Source organism: Rhinoderma darwinii, chromosome 5, assembly GCF_050947455.1.
Source record: "Rhinoderma darwinii isolate aRhiDar2 chromosome 5, aRhiDar2.hap1, whole genome shotgun sequence".
NCBI lineage: Eukaryota > Metazoa > Chordata > Amphibia > Anura > Rhinodermatidae > Rhinoderma > Rhinoderma darwinii.
This window is the reverse complement of record NC_134691.1, coordinates 7,571,387-7,594,012: the sequence shown is the minus strand read 5'-3', so window position 1 is coordinate 7,594,012 and position 22,626 is coordinate 7,571,387. Positions and strand designations below refer to the sequence as shown.

Below are 22,626 nucleotides of genomic sequence, written 5' to 3'. Positions count from 1 at the left end.
CCTTCGGCTAGTCGGACTCTCCTTTTCATCGCTCCTGCGCTAAAGACAGAGCTCTCCCTTTCCGACTAACAGCTCATTCCACCATTTCGGTGTGGGCCTTTTTGACTAGCACACATATAGGGCCTCTGCTCTACAGGTGCATTAGGCTGCTGCCTGGTCTTTCTTACTCTATGGCGTACACACATTTACATACTCGGATGGTTTTCCCGTTTGCTAGGTTCTGCAGGCCGCATTAAATAAGACAACTGTTTGTGCAATGTTTTTTGTTCCCTTCCCCAGGGTCTGCTTCAGGATGTCCCACGGTCTTCTGTGTCCCCCAATGACACGAGCGAGAAAAGAGGCTTTTTTGAGTCCTCACCGTAAAATCCTTTTCTCGTCGACTTCATAGTAGGACACAGCTCTCTCGTTTTTTTATTTTTCCTGTTTTTTGGGCATCTATTAGTTTCTGGTCCCTCTTGTTCTAGGCTCCGACCCATCAAGAGTTTTATTCTAACTTTACAGTTTATCTTCTGTTGACTTCAACTAGTTCCTATTTATTCTGCACAAATGGACTAGCTCAGTGTCTGCAGGAGGGGTATAGTCTGTGTAGGAAGAGCTAACACAGTTTTTGTTTTTTTGTTTTTTTTTTAACACAGCCCACAGTCTTTTGTGTCCATTAACCCCTTAACGCCATGTGATGTACTATTACGTCGTCACTTTAAAGAGGCTCTGTCACCAGATTTTGCAACCACTATCTGCTATTGCAGCAGATAGGCGCTGCAATGTAGATTACAGTAACGTTTTTATTTTTAAAAAACGAGCATTTTTGGCCAAGTTATGACCATTTTTGTATTTATGCAAATGAGGCTTGCAAAGGTACAACTGGGCGTGTATTATGTGCGTACATCGGGGCGTTTTTACTACTTTTACTAGCTGGGCGTTCTGACGAGAAGTATCATCCACTTCTCTTCAGAACGCCCAGCTTCTGGCAGTGCAGATCTGTGACGTCACTCACTTCCTGCCCCAGGTCCTGCATCGCGTCGGCCACATCAGCACCAGAGGCTACAGATGATTCTGCATCAGCGTTTGCAGGTAAGTCGATGTAGCTACTTACCTGCAAACGCTGATGCTTCTGCAGAATCAACTGTAGCTTCTGGTGCCGATGTGGCCGACACGATGCAGGACCTGGGGCAGGAAGTGAGTGACGTCACAGATCTGCACTGCCAGAAGCTGGGCGTTCTGAAGAGAAGTGGATGATACTTCTCGTCAGAACGCCCAGCTAGTAAAAGTAGTAGAAACGCCCCGATGTACGCACATAATACACGCCCACTTGGACTTTTACTTTAAACACGCCCACTTGGACTTTTGCAAGCCTCATTTGCATAAATACAAAAATGGTCATAACTTGGCCAAAAATGCTCGTATTTAAAAAATAAAAACGTTACTCTTATCTCCATTGCAGCGCCGATCTGCTGCAATAGGCGATAGGGGTTGCAAAATCTGGTGACAGAGCCTCTTTAACAAGCTACTGTGTTTGCAGTTTTAAAGCAGTAATAACTTAACGCTATCGCTGCTGCCAGGACCGGAGCTAGCCTCCGATACGGCTGATTAACCCCATAGATGCAGCGCTCAAAAGCGAGCGCTGCCACTATGAGGTTACTTGCATATCGAAACCCTGCGATACAATTTCGGGGTTCCTGAATGGCTGCTTTGGCAACCGGAGGGCTAACAATGACGACCTGTCTACCAAGCCGATACATTTAAATTTATAAAAATTAAACTTTTTGGAGTTTTTTGCTAAATTTTGGTGTTTTTCACAAATACTGAATGTATCGACCACATTTTGCCACTAACTTAAAGTACAATGTGTCACAAGAACACAATCTCAGAATCCTTAAGGGGTTAATGAACTCTGCGAGAAAATTATTTTATGGTGAGTAATGCAAAAAAAAAACAAACCTTTTTTGAAGTTTTTTGTTTTTTTTGTGTAATTTATCACTTTGTAATAAGTCGCTTCTGATAGAATACGTTACCAACTCACTTGTGTCAAGTATCCTGTAACATTATCACCCTCTATGAAAGTGGATGTATTGTCCTGCACTGCAGTCATTGGATGTCGTCCTGTAATCCGTTCTATATACACTAGAGCCATTGCTTGGTGCGGTCTGGTGATTGCAATATATTATGTCACTATGTCCAACTTTTCAGAGGAGAATTTATTAAGACTAGCGTTTTATATGCCAGTCCTAATCTAAACCGCACTGAAGTATGATGAGCCTAATCCTAATAAATTAGATGCATCTCTGGCTGTCTGTGCGCCAGAAAGTCAAATAGACTTCATTTAGGAGCTGGTGTAGACTTGCACTATAATTTACGCCACTTTCTGGTACAAGTTCTAGTAAATTTGTCACTCCTCTTTGAAAAAGTGGTGTGAGAAGTATAAAAGCTGCAGAAGTCACCAATTTTATTTGTGCTAATTGTGATTTTTGCCGCATTTGTGACTTTTCTACGTGGAATGCTTAAAAAATTCCCACCAAATTTATTTTAGAGGGGGAGAAGAGGGTGCACGCTTTTTGATCATTAGCAATTTTGCTTTTCGTAACATATAATCAGCCGCTTTTTATTACTTTGGAGAGGTGCAGCTGAAATATCCTGCGTATGTAAACCACTTGTGTGCTACACTAGAACACTTACATGTTTTTTTTATTATTATGATTATTTTGGGATTTAAAATAACCGCTCACTCCTTCTTTGTTTTTCTTTTTGTCCTTTTAGGGAAATAGTAGAACATATGGTATTGCATTTTAAGGGTCAAATCTTCGGAGATCGAAAACCCGTGTTTGATGGGAGGAAAAATCTTTACACTGCAATGCCCCTACCTATCGCCAGGGATAAAGTAAGCATCAAATGTAGTTATAGTATATAGGTTATGTCCTTGAAGAGGATCGGTCTGCTCATCTGATATGTCTGTTTTGGTAAATACTTGTATTCCCCATAAAAGAACCATTCTGGAGCATCTTTTCTTCGCCCTCTGCGTTGTGCAGTACCTCTGTTATTCCTCCTGAAATTGTATGAATAAATTGTCAACTGGTTGTTATCATTCCCCTTGTTAACGGGGCTTATCCCTACATAGACTGATACTGTTTTGATGTCAGACTCTGTTGGGACACACCCTGTTGACTTAGAAATGGTAACACCCATTGTCAATTTATTAATACATTTGCAGGATAAATGACTGAGGGAACAGTACAAGGCCGAGTCATTCTTTTATTTGATCCTATTGCACCACACGTGTTTTCTTTTTCATCTTCTGACATGTTATATAGACACCCACCCTAATAAAAGTGGGGTTCGGTGCTTTGGATACTACTCTGGTCCTCATTAAAGGTGCTTGCTTGATTAAACTTGCTGCTTTATGATTACCTGCACGTGATGTTGGGCCCCACGAAATGAATGCTACGGCTGCTTATGGTTACAGTTTCCTGTGAAAGCTGAAATATGTAATAGAAAAGCAATTCTATGTACTTCCTGAAGTCGTCCTGTGAATCAGAGGCTAAATTTACACGGGGGGTTTTTGTTAGAAAAAAATAAATCATGATTCTATTTATTCCATCCTGTGATGATCTGTTTCTATCACTGAGGTTATTGTGGGATGGACTGAAAAAAAGAAAGCAAATGCGTATCGGGTTTTTATCAATTTTCTTTTTCAACGGTTTAGATTAGTTTCAGCGCAAAATGACGTACTAGAAAAGTGTGAATCCTACATAAGACTGGTTGTTTTTTGTTTTTTTTCCCCTCACTCTATGCAGGAAGGTACAATTTTGTATGTGTATATATTAGTAGTTGCGAGTGCTAACTATCAAGCCACATTATTTGCTAACTATCAAGCCACATTGTTGAGAGTGTAAATGAGAGATCTTATGAATGTCAACAGAATCATCTGGTGGTTGTTATTGCACATTACTGCAGGTGGAGTTGGAAGTTACACTGCCGGGTGAAGGAAAGGATCGCATCTTCAAAGTAGCGATCAAATGGATGGCCTGTGTGAGCTTACAAGCCTTACACGATGCGTTGACTGGACGTCTTCCCAGCGTTCCTTTTGAGACTATCCAGGCATTAGATGTAGTGATGAGACATTTGCCCTCTATGAGGTATGTAGAATGTCCTTTTTGGTGGTGGTGTTTGACGGATTGTCACGTACTAATTATACCGCGCGGTCCTGTCACCAGCTCCTTGATCTGTAAAATAGTCAGTCTGGTTTTTTCACGCCATTTCATTCACTGAACTTTGCACTCCCTAGGTACACGCCTGTGGGCCGCTCGTTCTTTACTGCATCCGAAGGATGTGCAAATCCGCTTGGTGGAGGTAGAGAAGTTTGGTTTGGCTTCCATCAGTCTGTTAGACCTTCCCTATGGAAAATGATGCTCAACATAGATGGTAAGTTCTCTTTTTCTCGTGTTTCTGGCCTGTTGTGGGTCTATCAGACTTTTTAAAACCACACTAAATATTAATTTTCGTTAACTACTTGCCAACTAATAACAAGTATGCTGGTCATGAACCGCAGGTAGTAACTGCATCGTGATGAGCATACTGTGCCGGAGCAATCATTGGGGCCAGTCGCATGACTATGTCGTGTCCTCATGAGGAAATACTGTGCTACAAGAATTCTGGTCCACCGCCAGCACTATAAAAATAAATTAAAATCTCAATCAATGTGACGGGACCGGAATATTCGCGAGTGTACTCACATACTTCAGTGATTACACTGCTAATTCTTTTCGCTCCCCACATAACCCCCTTTAAGCTGACTGTGTACTATCCGGAGACCAGGCTGACCGCCATGATGTGAATATTGGGTGTTCACATTTTCCACATGATCAATATTCAGGTTACCCTATTCATGCAGCGTATCCGACCTGCAAACCGCAGGACATTCCGTCCGAAAAATCGCACCTCGTTGTGCGTCATTCTAGGAGGCCGGCCTGCAGGAAGGAGGACGCTCTGTTTGGGATTGTTTTGAATTTAATGGGGAAAACCTGCAACAGAAAATCAACGAAATTGCTTCATAAATTGACATTCTGCGGGTTTAAATTCTACTTCGCAGGTCTATTTATTACCGTCTATGTTGCCGTTTTTTCCGCAGCGTGGGCATGAGGTTTACTAAATCTCATCCACTTTGCTGCTACTGTAAATGCAGCGTTTACGCTACGTGGCAACGTTGAGGCATCCTCTCCAGTCTGCTACCAGATCTCACACATCCGGCCTAAGGGGCAGATGTGTGAAATCTGGCTGCAGACTGGAGAAGATGCCTGTAATTAGATTAGAACTTTTTTGTTCTGAAGTGGTTTATACATTCGAGAAGCAACGTGATTTAATGGTATGTTCAATTGTTTTTCTGAAGTTTATTATAATATGCAGAAATCTGTGTTTTGTTTTGTTTTTTAATTAGCGAGATCCAGGAATAACTGACAGCACACGGATTTAGTCAGTGTGGATTTTTTTTTTAACGCAAATATAGACAATGGGCTAGTTTGGTCTGCCCAAAACGGTCAGGAATAGGACATAATGTTAGTTTCTGGCAACAGACGCACGCTCTGTTTAAAAAAACAAAACAAATGTTTGTGCTGTTAGTTTTTCATATGGACTGCACGCGGATGAGAAATAAGTTTGTGTGAATAAGTCCTAGATGTGCTCTGAAATGTCGTAGCGCAGGCAACGTCAGTAGCTAAATGGACAATCACATCCCATCTTTAGACCAGGTTGGCGTTTGATATTGTAACATTTAATGTTATAGAAAATGCATATCTCACGCATTTTTTTTCATCTACAGTATCTGCTACAGCGTTTTATAAAGCACAGCCAGTAATAGAGTTCATGTGCGAAGTTCTGGACTTTAAGAGCATAGAGGAACAACAGAAACCTCTGACTGATTCCCAAAGGGTTAAGTTTACCAAAGAAATAAAAGGTAAATATGAGAGTCCGGTGTGTTCAATTGAAAACTTGAATGAATGACGCCATCTTTTCATATGTAATCTAGTAATAATTCAACATCATAAGTAAAGCTTATTCTATGGTTCCACGTAGTTGCGCTGGATTTGTCCAAGGGGGACTGAAGCATGCAACCTCCTTTTTTTTTTTTTTTTTTTTTTTATAGGCAAATATGCATAGGAAACAGGAAAAACAAACTCTTGGATTTAATAAGATAGAATCAAATACTGGCACTATAAATGACTATTCTGAGCGTCTCCTCTGAAAGACTTTACAGCATTGAAGCAGTTAAAAGGGTTCTCACCATAAGCCTCAAGTAACATGGTTGTCCGCACAGTGCCACCAATCAAACACTTAACAGATATGTAACTGATATCTGAGCACCCACAATGCACTGCTCTGGAAACCGTAATAGGGCTCAGTCACACTTTGACATATCCGATCTGTATTCCGTTGTTTTTTCTTTAAATAAAAATGGTGCCAATAGATCGTTTGTTTGTTGTTGTTTTTTTTCCCGTTTCAGTTCTTTCCAATATGCAGCAAGTTCTACAGGAGTAGTAGTGGTGCCATTTTTTTTTAGCCCATAAGTCAATTAATTGATTTTTAAAAGTACATGCTCTGTTTTTGCATAATTTGCGTTTTTTGTTCTGTTTTTTTTTTTGTTTTTGTTTTTTTTTACATCCGTATCTCGGCAGCATTACCAAAAAATAATCTTAACGATAACTCGTAACAAAATACTGAACAATAACGGATACAATATAAAAAGAAAAACGCAACAAGTTGTAAAAGAAATGATCTGTATTGCCCATCAGTCTTTAGGCTATGTTCACACTGCGTTTTTTGACGCGGAAACCGCGCCGCAAAACTAGTCAAAAACGGCCCAAAAAGGCCTCCCATCGATTTCAATGGGAGGCGTCTTTTTCCCGCGAGCGGTAAAACCGTCTCGCTGCAGGAAGAAGGGACATCACTGGGAGGCAGGGAAAGCGTATTTCGCGGCGTATTATGCCCGTGGCACTCAATCGCCGCGAAAATCGGCGTGCAGGGAGAGGAAAATGTGCCTCAAACTTCCAAACGGAATTTTGAGGCAGAAATTCTGCCTGCAAAAAACTCGGTGTGAACATAGCCTTAGTCAGTATTTTCATGTGCAAGTGTAAAGGAGCCCTAAGGCTGTGTTTACGTTGTATTTCCAAGGGTATTATTCCAGATGAAAGCTGCCACATTTCCGAAGCGGAATAAAGTATTCTGCAAATTCAACACATCTACAGCAAGCTGTAAAATGTGCATGGAGTATTTTCCACAATGTGCAGATTTGTTTTTGAAAACACCAGTCACGTACATTGCAATAGTCTGTAATTTGTAAAGCCCAGAGCAAACCTGCGTATGAACATACTCTATCAGTTCTTGACCAATTCATTCTTGCCAGATAACAATTTAACATGAGCAGGATTATGTGCCTGACATGTGAGAACCCCCGGGGGCCGCGTGCTGAAGTTGGCACAAGCTCCCAGGTCTGAATAGAGGGCACATGTACAGTTGTCATATCACTTTAGTTTCAGTTATAACTAAATGTCTATTTATATGAAAGTGGAAATCACCCGTATCTTCATTATCCTTCTAGGCTTAAAAGTTGAAATTACACACTGTGGACAAATGAAACGAAAATACAGAGTCTGCAATGTGACGAGACGACCAGCAAGTCATCAAACGTAAGTCATTTTGTTGGTGTCTGTAGTGTTAGTCGGGGGATTGTGGGACTTCTCTCTAATTTTTCTCACGTTTTGTGCACCTCAGTGCCATCCTATGGATCTTGGCACGTGACTTTCATATTGCACAACAAAAGACGCTGTGAGATTTTACTATTTTTTTATGTTTGCCAATATTCCTTTAGACCCGTGGCTCTACGGCAGAGCACCCCTCCTTTTTATATTCTGGACAGGAGGGAGCAAAGGGAGGATCCTATAAGGCGTTGCTGCGTGGTTGTTTAGGGATGGTCAATGTTGATAGGTACGAAAATGAATATTTATTCAGGCTACGCGTTTCGACACTGTACCAGCGTCTTCCTCAGGCCATATGTTTTGACTAGCGGTAACCGTTCTGGTTTACCGGCTTTGGATCCTGGCAGCAGCACGAAGTGGACTGATTATTCACTGTCTTTACTACATACTAACGAGGTGAGCATAACCGACCATGTTTATGACTCTCCAGTTATCCCATTGACCTGCACCATGTGGCGCCGTGCCTTTTGCTTCTCTGTTTTTTTATATTCTGGTCATCATGGGGTGAGATTTGCATCACACCCTATTAGATAGTTTGTTCCATTCAGTTTCAGGGGCTGGTTGCTGCATGTTTTCAGTGTTGGGCCTCATACACACAGCAGATACTATAAAGCTGTAGGCACTGATGGACCATAGCATGATTTATTTTTGTGGAATCCAACAGATAAATACTCTGTATTAAACCGAAGACACATTGAGGGTAGAGTGGGGCCCCATAGAGGTCCTGAAATACACTCGGTCTTAGGCCAAGGCTCTGATTACAGCCTAGTGCTAGAAAGCTTTTTGTTGCTGTTGGAAAGCTTGTGAACTTCCTTTGCAAAATCAGTAGCTGAGGAAATAACCTTGAAGACTGCAGCAATTGTCAAGATTTTGGATTCATTTTTTGTAAGGAGGACGTTAATAATACACCGAGAGCTTCCTAATCCATTGCAATGACGAGCTACAAGGGCATTATAGTTTTGCCCGTTGTCCAAAGTTTAGCTGGCAATGTCAAATGGCGCATGGTTTACATGAGCACTACGGTCCCTTTTTTGCTGATTCGTGAGGTTGTTTGCAGATGCCGTTCTCATTTAGTCCTGTGTTCTGAACAGTCCGTTTTTCTTGCATACACTGGAATGGATGAAGAGCCACTAACTTGTTTAAAACATTTGTCGCAACGTAGATTTCTGCTAAACGTGTGCAAAACGATTGATAATCTAAGTAAATGCTGCTGATCACACTGTCCCTTAGCCCTCCGGCATATACTTTTCAAGGAAGGGGCTATAAATTTCGGCATGTGAATGTGTTTATATTTAAATTTAGGAAATTACTAATCTCTTATATTTATATATATATATATATATATTTTTTTAATGAACACTTAAATGTGCTGAGATCTGGAGGGCAAAAAATGTATAATATAACGTTATGAACTGGTCTGAAATATAAAGTAACAAAAAAATGCTTTCATAACGGACGGTCAATTTGATTAAGGCCCCATGCACACAAACGTGCTTTTGCGGCTGCAATTCCCCCGAAAATCTACGGGAGAATTGCGGCCCCATTCATCTCTACGGGCCCATGCATACGACTGTGGTTTCCACGGTCCGTACATGGGTCCAGGAGATCTGGACCGCAGGCTGATAGGAAATAATGCACGCGGCCATGTGCGCGGCCCGCGATTTGAAAATCACGGCCGTGCACATGGCTGTGGTCGTGTGCATGAGGCCTAAGGCTGGGTTCAGAGTTTTTTTGCAGGCAGAAAATGTGCCTCAAAATTCAGTTTGGAATTTTGAGGCCGATTGTGCTCTGCCTGCACGTCTATTTTCGCTGCATTTTTCGTCCGCGGCCATTGAGCGCTTTCTCTCTCTCCCATTGATGTCAATGGGAGGTCAAAGACGTAAACGCCCGAAGATAGGGCGTGGGAAAAAACGCCTCCGCCTCCCGTTGAAATCAATGAAGGGCATTTTTGGAGCGGTTTCCGTGTCAAAAAAACTGTGTGAACTGACCCTTAACCTCTTAATGACCAGCCTATTTTAAACCTTAATGACCAAGCCATTTTTTACGTTTTTCCATTGTCGCATTCCAAAAGCTATAATTTTTTTATTTTTGTGTCGACATCGCTGTAGAAGTTCTGTTTTTTAATAGCACCATTTTGAGGTACATATTTATTGATTAACTTTTATTAACTTTTTTTTGGGGGGAATAGAAAAAAAACCTGAAATTTCGCCACTTCTTCGCGTCTTAAATCTACACCGTTTACCGTGTGATATAAATAACACTAACTTTATTCAGCGGGTTGTTACGATTGCAACGATACACAGTAAAAAGGCATTTTTTTTCAAAATTATTTGTTTTTGTGTCTCCATATTTGATGAGCCATAACTTTTTTTTATTGTTCCGCCGATGCGGTCGTATGAGGGCTTTTTTTTTTTGCGGGAAGACTGCCAGTTTTTATTGGTACCATTTTGGAGTAGGTGCGACTTTTTGATCACTTTTTATCACGTTTTTTTAAGTCAGGATTCACAGAAAACAGCAATTTTTCCATAGTTTTTTATTTAATTTTTTTTACGGCGTTCACCGTGCGGGTTAAATAATGTAATAGATTTATAGTCGGGGTCGTTACGGACGCGGCGATACCAAATAGGTGTAACTGTTATTAAATTTATTTTGTTTTTTTTAATAGTAAAGCATTTGTAAGGGGAAAAAGTGGGTTTTTCATTTTTTTTATTTTTTAACTTTATTAAACTTTTTTTACTAGTCCCACTAGGCGACTTTAACATGCGATTCTGCGATCGCTATTATAATACACTGCAATACTTTTGTATTGCAGTTTATTACTGCCTGTCTGTCTCCTAGCAGGCATTCGCTACAGGCAGACCTGGGGGCCTTTATTATCGCCGGGTGTCGGTGGGATGAGAGGGAGCTCCCTCCCTCTCTCCAAAACCACTCAGATGTGGTGCACACTATTCAGCACCGCATCTGAAGGGTTAAACGGCTGAGATCGATACTTATATCGATCTCACATGTTTGAGCAGGGACGCTCCCAGCCCTCAGCTACGTCTGGCAGCGGAGAGCAGGGAGATTTGACAGCTCCCTGCTCTGTTTATTTATTCTGATGCAGCACCGTAAAAAGGCTTATGCATCAGAATAAAGCCCGTTAGTGACTGCCGTGAAAAGGCGTATTAGCTGTCACTAACGAGTTAAAGGGATTGTTTAGAAAACCCATTTTCAAACACCTTATTAGGGAAGGGGGGGGGAGCTTTCAACGTACTTGCTAAAGGTGTGCAAAAGGCAACATATGTCTGTAAACCACAAGAAGAGATCTGGAATAGCATCATAGAGTCCAGTAAAAATAAAAACACTACGGCAAACCTAACAGACCTACGTTACCCCTTCCCGTCGTAAACAACTTTCAGATTTTCATTTTCGTTTTTTCCTCCCCGCCTTCCAAAAGTCATTTTTCCGTCTATATATTCCTATCAGGGCTTGATTTTTGCGGGACGAGTTGTAGTTTTTCATAGCACCATTTATTTATATAATGTACTAGGAAACGGGGAAAAAGTTATTTGTGGGGTAGAAAATGAAAAAATCAGCGATTCCTCCATTGTTTTTTAGCGCTTCGTTTTTACAGAATTTTCTGTGCAATTAAAACATGTTAACTTTATTCTGCGGGTCAATACGATTACAGCAATACCAAATATATATAGTTTTTTTTCTATATTTTACTACTTTTACAAGGAAAAAAACGAAATGTTTGTTTTGTGTCGCCAAACTCTGGGAGCCATAAGTTTTTGTTTTTTTTTTGTGGTTTTTTTTTTTCCGCCGATTAATTGATATGAGCTTATTTTTTGCGGGATAAGCTGTAGTTTTTAATTATACCATTTTGGGGTAAATGCTACGTTTTGATCACTTTTTATTCCACTTTTTGTTGGAGATTAGGTGACCAAAAACTAGATTCTGTCTTTTTTTTTTTTTTTTTTTTTTTTTTTTTTTTTTAATGGCATACACCGTGGTGGTAAATTAATGGTATATTGTGATAGTTCAGACTTTTACGGATGCGGCAATACCAATTATGTTTATTTTATTTTTTTTACACTGCTCTAGGGGGAAAACGGTTAAAGGGTTTTTTGTTAACTTTTAACATTTTTTACATAAAAAAAACATTATATTTTACAATTTGTAACTTTTTATTAGTCCCCCAAGGGGACTTCAACCAGCGATCGTCTGATCGCTTACACTTTATGCTGCAATACTATTGTATTGCAGTATATCGTCTTTCTGACAGGCCAGAGGCAGGGCTTAATGGGAGCACAAAGATGGCAGACCTGGCGGCCTTCTTTAAAGAGGCTCTGTCACCACATTATAAGTGTCCTGTCTCCTACATAAGGAGATCGGCGCTGTAATGTAGGTGACAGCAGTGCTTTTTATTTAGAAAAACTATCTATTTTCACAACGTTAGGAGGGATTTTGGTTTATGCTAATGAGTTGCTTAATGCCCAAGTGGGCGTATTTTTACTTTCGACCAAGTGGGCGTTGTACAGAGGAGTGTATGACGCTGACCAATCAGTGACCAATCAGCATCATGCACTTCTCTCCATTCATTTACACAGCAGAATCGCGTTCTTACTAGAACATGATCTGCAGCCACATACACAGCGATTCTGCTTGATTAACGTTACTGCAGTGTCCTGATAATGAATATACATGACCATCCAGCCTGGACGTCATGTGTATTTAGAATCTTGACACTTCTGACTCTTTTCTGTGAGATTCCAGCAACGGATACGAAATCTCGCGAGATTTCTCACAGAAAAGATTCAGACGTGTCAGGATTCTAAATACACATGACGTCCAGGCTGGATGGTCATGTATATTCATTATCAGGACACTGCAGTAACGTTAATCAAGCAGAATCGCTGTGTATGTGGCTGCAGATCATGTTCTAGTAAGAACGCGATTCTGCTGTGTAAATGAATGGAGAGAAGTGCATGATGCTGATTGGTCACTGATTGGTCAGCGTCATGCACTCCTCTGTACAACGCCCACTTGGTCGAAAGTAAAAGTACACCCACTTGGGCATTAAGCAACTCATTAGCATAAACCAAAATCGCTCCTAACGTTGTGAAAATAGATCGTTTTTTAAATAAAAAGCATTACTGTCACCTACATTACAGCGCCCATCTCCTTATGTAGGAGACAGGGCACTTATAATGTGGTGACAGAACCTCTTTAAGCCCCCACGCTGCCATAGCAACCATCGCCGCCCTGCGATGGCATTTCAGGGGGTGCGATGAGCTGCTAGAGGGGGTCGCCCCCCTTTTTCTGACTATTTAAATGCCGCAGTCACTATTGACCATTCCATTTAAAGGGTTACACGAGCGGGGTCGATCTAGTTACTGTGAAGTGTCGGCTGTAACATACAGCCGACACCCGCATCATATGGAGCGGGTTCACTTCGTGAGCCCGTTCCATACTTCCCCTACCTGGCTATGACGTATGGATATGTCGGGAAGGGGTTAAACGGTACATCAGAAGCTTTTATTCCCCGGTTTGTACCTCCCTTACCTGCATAGCGTCATCCTCTGTACCCCTCCTGGCCTAATATCCTTTGGTGAACAGCACAATAATGCATTATCCCAGGGTCATCGCTCACTTCCCTCCTCTCCCCAGCTCTGCCTCTACTCTCCCCTAGCAGGGACCAGACTTCTATCCCTCGGTAGTTTAGGTGGCCGCCCTCTGCTGCCTTGTGCTCTGCAGCTGCTTTGGTCATCCCCCTGTCAGGCTGTGTACAGAGCCAAACTTCCCTCCCCTGACAGGCTAAGTAAAGAGCCAATCACCACCCCCCCCCCCCGGCAAAATCGCCCGAACCCTACTGCCCGCTTTCTCCACAGATTACAGATGTTTGCTGGGGGTCCCAGCAAGGGGAGACTTTGATCATCTTATTGTATGGGGAACAGTCTAACAAAAAAGGATTGTCTAAAGCGGAGACCCCCTTTACCTTAACATTTTTTTAGGTAATGGTTCCTCTTTTAGGCTGGGTTCACAGAGTTTTTTGCAGGCAGAAAATCTGCCTCAAAATTTTGCTCTGCCTGCACGCTGATTTTCGTGGCGTTTTTTTTGCCTGCAGCCATTGAGCGTCGCAGGCAAAAAACGCCGCAAAATAAGCTTTCTCTGCCTCCCATTGATGTCAATGGAAGGTCAGAGACTTAAACGCCCGAAGATGGGGCATGTCTCTTTTTCCCGCGAGACGGTTTTTCCGCTCGCGGGAAAAAACGACTGCCATTGAAATCAATGGGAGGCATTTTCTGACGCGGTTTCCGCGTCAAAAAATTCTGTGTGAACTTACCCTTATGTCTTTGTTAAGGTTACCATGACTAAATCGGTGCTGCTTGTTTTCTGTCATAAGGAAATCAAATGATTTGTATCTTGTATTTGACAGCTTTATGCTTCTGATACTCAAACAGAATGTTTATATCAAGGCAATTCATCCTGAATTGAGTTTTGAATGCTGTATTTAGATAAGACTTTCCTCTGATTTACGTTTTTTTTTCTCTTTTGCAGATTCCCTCTCCAGCAAGAGAGCGGGCAGACGGTGGAGTGCACCGTCGCACAGTACTTCAAGGATAGACACAAACTAGTATTACGCTACCCTCATCTTCCATGTTTACAGGTTGGGCAGGAGCAGAAACATACATACCTCCCTCTTGAGGCAAGCATCCGGGAATCAATGTCTGTCTTTCTTATGAGTACCTGATGCATTTGGGCTGACAAATTTCCCTCGCAACGTGGTTCCTTTGATTTCTGTTATGTGCATGCTTTAAAATAATAATAAAAAATTTCCGTCACACAATTAATATAGCCAAAAATCTATCCTATGGGGTTTTCTTCAATGGCAGGAGTTTAACTCCTTCATCCCATCTTCTTAATGTGAATGAGACTAGATCTACATAATCTAAGGCCCCCCAGGTCCGCCATCTTTGTGCACCTATGCCTCCGGCCTGTCAGAGTCACGATATACTGCAATACATTAGTATTGCAGTATATCGTGCAAGCGATCGAACGATCGCTGGTTGAAGTCCCCTAGGGGGACTAATAAAAAAAAAAGTAAAAATGAGTAAAAAAGTTGTGTTTTTATGTAAAAAAATAAATAAAAGTTAAAAAAAAAAATAATAATTTCCCCTAGAGCATAGTAAATAAATAAACATAATTGTTATCGCCGCGTCAGTAAAAGTCGGAACTATTACAATATATCGTTATTTAACCCGCACGGTGAACGCCGTAAATAAATTGTAAACGCCAGAATCTTTATTTTTTTGGTCACCTAATCTCCCACTAAAAAGTGATCAAAACGTCGCATGTACCCCAAAATAGTATCATTAAAAACTGCTTATCCCGCAAAAAATAAGCCCGCATACCACTTAATCGGCGGAATGATAAAAAAGTTATGGCTCTCGGAATTTGGCGACAAAAAAGAAATTTTATTTTTTACACTTAGTTTTTTACTTGTAAAAGTAGTAAAATATAGAAAAAACTATATATATTTGCTATCGCCCTAATTATATTGACCCACAGAATAAAGTTAACCCGTGGTTTTAATTCTACAGTGAATTCCACAAATAATTTTTCTCCAGTTTCCTTTATTATATGACAAAATAAATGGTGCTAAGAAAAACTACAACTCGTCCCGCAAAAATCAAGCTCTCATAGGAGTATATGGACGGAAAAATAAAAAAGTTATTGCTTTTGGAATGTGGGGAGGAAAAAACGAAAATGAAAATCTGAAGGGCTGCGGCGGGAAGGGGTTAAGGATGATAAAACGAAGATTGTTAATTGTACCACTAACGTCTAAAGGGGGTTTTACACTGGACGATTATCGGGCAGACGAGAGTTCATATAACGCTCGTTACCGATAATTGCCCATGTAAACAGGTGAACAATTATCAGATGAATGAGCAAACGCGATCGTTTGCTGGTCACATGGGTCAATGGGTGCGTGCAAATCGCGCACGGCACACGGAAGCACTTCCGGGTGACGCGCGTGATTCGCGCTACAGTTGTTAAAGAAGTGTGGGGAAACATAAAAGCCCCTCCTTCTTTACTGTTTCGTAACATAAAACCAGAGTGTCATAATGATGCCGGCTGCGCGAAAATCACGCAGCCATGCACCATATACAGATGCCACACTGAACTTTTGCGCGCGCAAAACGCACACGCTCGTGTGACTAAGGGTATGTTCACACGCACTAATTACGGACGTAATTCGGGCGTTTTTGCCCCGAATTACGTCCGGAAATAGCGCCTCAATAGCGCTGACAAACATCTGCCCATTGAAAGCAATGAGCAGACGTTTGTCTGTTCACACGAGGCGTAATTTACACGCCGCTGTCAAATGACTGCGCGTAAATAGACGCCCGCGTCAAAGAAGTGACCTGTCACTTCTTTGGGCGTATTTGGAGCCGTTATTCATTGATTCCAATGAAAAGCAGCGCCAATTACGGCCGTAATTGACGCGGCGTTCAAGCGCCTGCACATGCCGTTACGGCTGAAATTATGGGGATGTTTTCAGGCGGAAACATCCCCGTAATTTCAGCCGTTACGGACGCTGTCGTGTGAACATACCCTAAGGCCTCACTGCCAGGTTTTCCCACAGATTACCGCTGATCGCTGGGGGTCTCAGCAGGGAGAGACTGATCTGCTTATTGTCAAGGGAACCTTTTGACGAGTAGGGATTGTCCAAAGTGGGGAACTCCTTTAAAGAATTATTTACGGCCAGAATCGCACCGTGTGCAGTATTTGGCTCCGTTTATATTTTTAGCGCCAAACACAGGAGCGACCCAAAAGAAAAAGATGCAGCAGGCTTTACTTTATACCTTTTTACTTTCTTTTGGATTTACTTCTGGCTTTAGAGACCAAACTGCATCAATACTGGCCTTAGGCTGCATACACACATGCGGTTTTCTTGCAGTTTTTTTTTTATCCAATCCTGGCTTTGGCTTAAATAAACTGGATCTAAAATTAAGAAAAAGTATAAAGCAGGTCACCTCTAAACCTGTTTTATTAGTGTCAAAAATCATCTTGAAGAACGGGCATAAATACCATGTACAACATTTCAAGCACGGACCTTTTATTTAAAGCATTTGCAGCTCGTTTTCCCATTCAGTTAACCCCTTAGAAGGGTTCACTGGAAAAGATTTCTATAAAAAGGTTCTATGTCCAACCTCTGCCTTGTAAACACCTGTAAAGTCTTGTTTATTTTGGACTTTTCACCTCTTTGTGATCTCCTCAGTTCATGTCTAAGACGCTGCTTTCTGTTCCCATTAGGTATGCAACATAGTGGCGGGACAAAGGTGCATTAAAAAACTGACCGACAATCAAACCTCCACTATGATTCGAGCAACAGCCCGATCAGCTCCAGATCGCCAAGAAGAGATCAGTAAATTGGTAAGAATTTTTTTTTAGCCTCTAAATATAGATGTTTTGCTGTAATATTCTCATGTGTGTTACCAAGAACGCATCAAACTGACGTCATAACCCTTGTGTACAGAGTCGAGATCTGAATTCTTGCCTGAGCTTGTTCAGATAAGAGGTGGCAATTGCAATTATGTAGTAATGGGTATGAATGAGCTGCTGACTATTTACCTCTTGCGTGTGGTCTTTTTGGCATTCTGTAGACCAGTGTTTGAGTCCCGCCCCCCATGTACCCTCAACAGGCCATGAGTTTCGGATCTCCGATAGAGAGGACACCATTAACAATTCCTGATGCGCTGACCATTACCTGTGCAGTACTAAGCACATACTGACACCTGGCCTGTTACTGAAGGTTTCATGTTGAGAATCACTGCTTTATACAGCCCACTTGGCTTTCTATACAGCGGTTTGTGGAAATGCGATAACTTCGACAACAGCATCTTCTTAAGGGCTCATGCGCACGACCGTGATTTTCTTCGGTGTGCTGTCCACATTTTTTGTGGATAGCACACCGACACATTCATTTCTTCGGGGCCAGTCATAAATGAGTATTTTTTTGTGGATCTGCTGTTCCGTTCCGCCAATTATAGAACATGTCCTGTCCCTTTCCATTTTTCCAGACCTCTATCGCCAATCACGTCTATGGGTCTGCAAAAATAACGGACAGCGAACGTGTCAATTTTGCGGATACATTGCTAGGAAACTTCTCGAAAATTTGATCACGTGACCATCCTGTGGGTGCGGACTGCAAAATACGGATTACACACGGCCGAAATATACGAAAAGAAGGAACCGTTCCGGAAACAACTCTGAGGCGTTACAGACCCAAATATGGACACCAGGATCTGTAGTTTGCGGTCTGATCAAAGACAACAGTCACGTGCATGAGGCCTCAATCAAATGTTATTTATCAATGCCAAAACTGCACACAGAGAGAGGCGACGTTTCCACCCCATACAATGGGCATTCTTTAAGACTTGAGGAAGGCCCTGTTGTATAATGCCAAAACATGGACTGTCTCTGTATGCACAGGTTTGGCACAAATAAATAACATTTGATGTAAGAAGATGCTGTCGTCCACTCTGTATACGGTATGTGAAATTGGGACTGACCCATCCCAGGGGACCACTTCATCGCAGCGCAGTCTAGAGGACGGGTTGCTGTTCCCACTTTGCATTTTAATCGGTCTACCATGACGATGACTTTGCGTTCTGTGGCCATTAAGAAAAGCATTAGTGAAAACCCAACATGTTTTCAAATATGCAGTAATTATTTAACCATTCGTCCCCTGCTATACTGCCGCGGCCGTCACTTGTCCTGCCACCAGGTTCCTTGTCAGAATGCTGCAGTGAAATGATGGCCATGGTAATGTCATGATTGCCGCCTGGCCTGTCCATGTTACATAATGATCACCATGGCCATCAATCCAACGTACCAAGACAAGAGGACCAGTGAAATGCAGAAGGGCCCGGTTGGACACAGGGACTAATTATTATAATGAGTACATTTAAAAGCGTTTGTCTTTATAAATCTGCATTGTTATGGAATGTATATGTGTGTGTAAAATTGTAGAGTATATTTCGGATGTGCATAAAGCTAGTTGTAAACACTGTAATGGTGGTCGTGCGTGGTCCTCATTTGAAATGTGTATGTATGGGAGAGGGTGACGATCACAGAATGTACTGTCTGAACAGTAACCTGTTTAGAAATGTCATAACTCTTGATCTGGTTTCCTTCTAGATGCGCAGTGCAAGCTTCAATACTGATCCCTTTGTCCGTGAGTTTGGGATTATGGTGAAAGACGACATGACCGATGTCACTGGGAGAGTCCTTCAACCTCCTTCAATTCTTTACGGAGGCAGGGTATGGGAAGAGCCAAATGCTCCCTTGGTAGACATCTCCATGGTTCTTGATCTTTTTCTGTGTCTTGCTGTGTTTGTGTTGGCTGTGCTTCGCATATTGGATATTATGTATTGTAGAGAATATCACTCTTGTGTGAAAGGAAATCCTCTCCTTGCTGACGTTGCTCTGCACGCTGGATCTAATCGTTCGTAAAAACACTGGCAACGAGGAACAAAATACGTTCCGCTCTTGAGATTTTTTTCATAATATGGGATTCAGGCTCCAGGGTAAACAACCCCCAGCGACAACAATGTTAATAGCTAGAAACGTGCTCTATGGTACAAAGCCAAACTTAAAGTGGAACTCCAATCTTCCTTTTTACTGAGGCTCATTGTGTGGTCCTGGTCATCCACGATTTCTCACTGGGTATAGTTCAGTCTTTTATTCTCACCGTACTTGAAATCACCTCTTCATGATGGACTCGTGCCTGTACACAGTAGCCAATCTGAGCACACAGAGCTTTAGTGTAAAGCATGGGGGACAGACAGAGCAGTCGTTTTGAGCCCTGTAACAAGATAGGAGGTGGATTTTATCCTACTTTAGATTCCAATAGACCACGCAGCTAGGTTAGGGTATATTCACACGTGGGAGATTTGTTGCAGAAATTTCTGCCAATGTCCCGTTCGTTTAAATGGCGTTTCCAGAAATCCATGCTCATGCTGCCATTCAGATTTATAAAATGGATTTTTAAATCGCAGAAATTTCTGACACAGGTCTGGCCTGTGTGAATAGAAAGTCACTGATCATAGCCGTCCTAACAAAGCAGAGCTTCAAGGAAAAAAGACTAAGCGCCAACACTAAATAAAAAAGTATTTTGAGACCTCGACTGGAATTCACCATAACCTTTGAATTCAGCTGCTCCTACAGGAGCGACGTTTAGGGCGCATGCACACGGGCCATTTTTGTTGCTGCTCTAAATTCTCACTCACCGTAATTTGCCGATTTTCTGAAATTCCATTCACACAGAGTGATTGTATGGTTTGTTTTGCGTGCTTTTCAGACCAAACCGTAGCATGCCTTTCTTGTGGTGATTTATGAAGCTTTTTATTTTGCTGTATTTTATTTTGTGTCCCCCATTGACTTCATTGTGGAAACTGCCCCTGCAAGGGAAACCACAAGCACCAAATTGTTGTACCCTATTACGGTTCTAATGGGGCGGTTTTGCTTTCCCTCTACTGTCCTGAGGGAATCCCATTCTGCATTGATGGGACATTTCAAGCGCAGTTCAAAAAACCGTAATATTTTGCCAAATAAAGACCTATTGTTGTGAATTGACACGCGGTGGATTTGTTGCAGGAATGTATACGACTGTTCAATCATCTGAATGGGGCTTGCAGAAACATCAATCTTCAGATGTATGAAATGGATTTTTGAGTCGCCGTAGTTACTGCAACAAATCTGACGTGTGTGAATTCACCATATGAGCAGTTATTAAAAAATTCAAGAGACCTTTTTTTTTTTTGTTATTTTAAAGAAGCAGTTCTGGGGCAGCTGCTTCTTTGCATGTGAAAGTTATGATCGCTGCAGTACCAGATTTCCTTGGTTGCAATAATTCCGATAAAGTCAATAAGGAGGATTGTTTTTTTTTTGTTTTTTTTAGTGCCCTCTACCGTTGGCCACTAAGGCCCCATTTCTTGGGCACGTGTAGTGTAAAATAAAAACTTGCTGACGTATGTTAACCAGAGGGTGTGACGTGCGCATAGGTCGTCCGTCACCCATAGACTATATTATGGGATACGCTTCACTTACATGTTATAAGCTTTTCATGAAGTAAGCGGATACTGTAATAGCCTACGGGTGACAGATATCACTGTTAATGTATAACGTATATGGCTTTAAAAGCTCACCAACAGGCTCCCATGTTAAAAAAAAAAAAAACACACATCACAAGCAAGGTGAACTTAAATGGGTTAGCATTTGGCCCCATAAATAGAATGCCAGAAGTATAGTGAAGACTGACACACAGGTAGAAAAGGAGGGTGGGAGGTGTAACGCTGCAGTTCAGGTATATTTGGTTTCTGCATGCTTTGGAAATCTGGGTTACCCTAAGGACTCAGTAATGCCTGACATTCTGTAATAGGAAACAAAGAAAAAAGTTCTTAAAGGGAATGTGTTGCCAGAAAAACATGTTGTTTTTTTTTTAAATTAAACATTTAGTGTGTGGGTGATTAAACATTGTTCAAATTTTTTTTATTTTTTTCACGAGTCAGGAAATATTATAAATTAATTCTAAATTTATAATACTACCCATTTTTGGTCACTAGATGGAGCTATTCCCAAAATTGCAGCAGTTCAACATAGGGTTAAAAGCACTCGCTCTAGTGAGCTCTCAGCATCCCCCCTCCTTTATCCTGGCTAGTGCCGGGATAAACGAGGGGTTTGAACGGTGTAACCTCCTACACTGTGTGTCGCCATTTTTTGAGCTAACACACAGTGTAGTAGGTTTACATACAGTAGTAAACACACACAAACACAAACATACATTGAAATCTCTTACCTGCTCCTGCCGCCGCGGCTCCCTCCGGCCCGTCCGCTCCGTTTGCTGCCGCTTGTCCAAGTGCACAAATCCGGAAGCTGCGACCGGAAGTAGTAATATTACTGTCCGGCCGCGACTTCCGGTCCACAGGAAAATGGCGCCGGACGGCGCCAATTTCGAATTGGACTGTGTGGGAGCGGCGCATGCGCAGTTCCCACACAGACGCCGTACACGGAAGTCAATGGGACGGGAGCCGTTCGCAGTCCCTATGGGACTGTGGCTGCCGTATTCCATGTCTGTATGTGTCGTTAATCGACACAGACAGAAATGGAAAAAAAATGGCAGCCCCCATAGGGAAGAAAAAGTGTAAAAATAAGAAAAAGTAAAACACAAACACACAAATGAATATAAACGTTTTTAATAAAGCACTAACATCTTTAACATATGAAAAAAAAATTTGTGATGACACTGTTCCTTTAAATACAGCAATGGGCTAAACGGGGTGAAGTCTTCAGATCAGCGCATCTAATACACAAGTTGGATGATATTATTTTAGATCCGACATCGGGAGGCAAAAATGATAATGATCTCCTTCATGTTATTAATGTGTGTAACTAGAGCGCTGGTGTGTTTGTTTGTCGTGATAACTAGTTTGGTTTCCTTTCACACATACACATGCTTTTGCAGCATCGCCTTAGTATTGTGTGAAGTTGCTTTTTTTTTCTTTTGTTATTTGTATCCATAAATATGCGTTTTAAATGATTTTATTATATAAATTTCAGAATAAGGCCATTGCTACTCCTGTGCAAGGTGTATGGGATATGAGGAACAAGCAGTTTCACACCGGTATTGAAATAAAAGTGTGGGCCATTGCTTGCTTTGCTCCTCAGAGACAGTGTACAGAACTTCATCTGAAGTAAGTCTATGGAATTGGGTATTTCCTCAGGGTTTTATAACTTTACAATGTGTGATCTCACCGCAGCATTGTCCATACATGTATGCTGTATGAGTAACGGCAGACGATGACTACTTCTCTCTCCTTCTCTTACATTTTCA

General features: G+C 41.7%; 1 protein-coding gene across 2 annotated transcripts in view; it reads left to right on the top strand.

Annotated features, from left to right (window-relative positions):
* The window catches only part of AGO2 (argonaute RISC catalytic component 2), a 92,456-nt gene that overhangs the window by 54,714 nt on the left and 15,116 nt on the right, over positions 1–22,626 (top strand). The window contains exons 3-11 of one of the 2 annotated variants that reach the window (XM_075827952.1): positions 2,755–2,875; positions 3,949–4,130; positions 4,280–4,416; positions 5,810–5,944; positions 7,586–7,673; positions 14,286–14,433; positions 17,046–17,165; positions 18,933–19,055; positions 22,353–22,486. In XM_075827952.1, coding sequence (XP_075684067.1) covers positions 2,755–2,875; positions 3,949–4,130; positions 4,280–4,416; positions 5,810–5,944; positions 7,586–7,673; positions 14,286–14,433; positions 17,046–17,165; positions 18,933–19,055; positions 22,353–22,486 — 1,188 coding nt within the window. Of the gene's footprint in view, positions 1–2,754; positions 2,876–3,948; positions 4,131–4,279; positions 4,417–5,809; positions 5,945–7,585; positions 7,674–14,285; positions 14,434–17,045; positions 17,166–18,932; positions 19,083–22,352; positions 22,487–22,626 lie in introns of those variants that run through there. The other variant, XM_075827953.1, reaches the window with a different exon arrangement.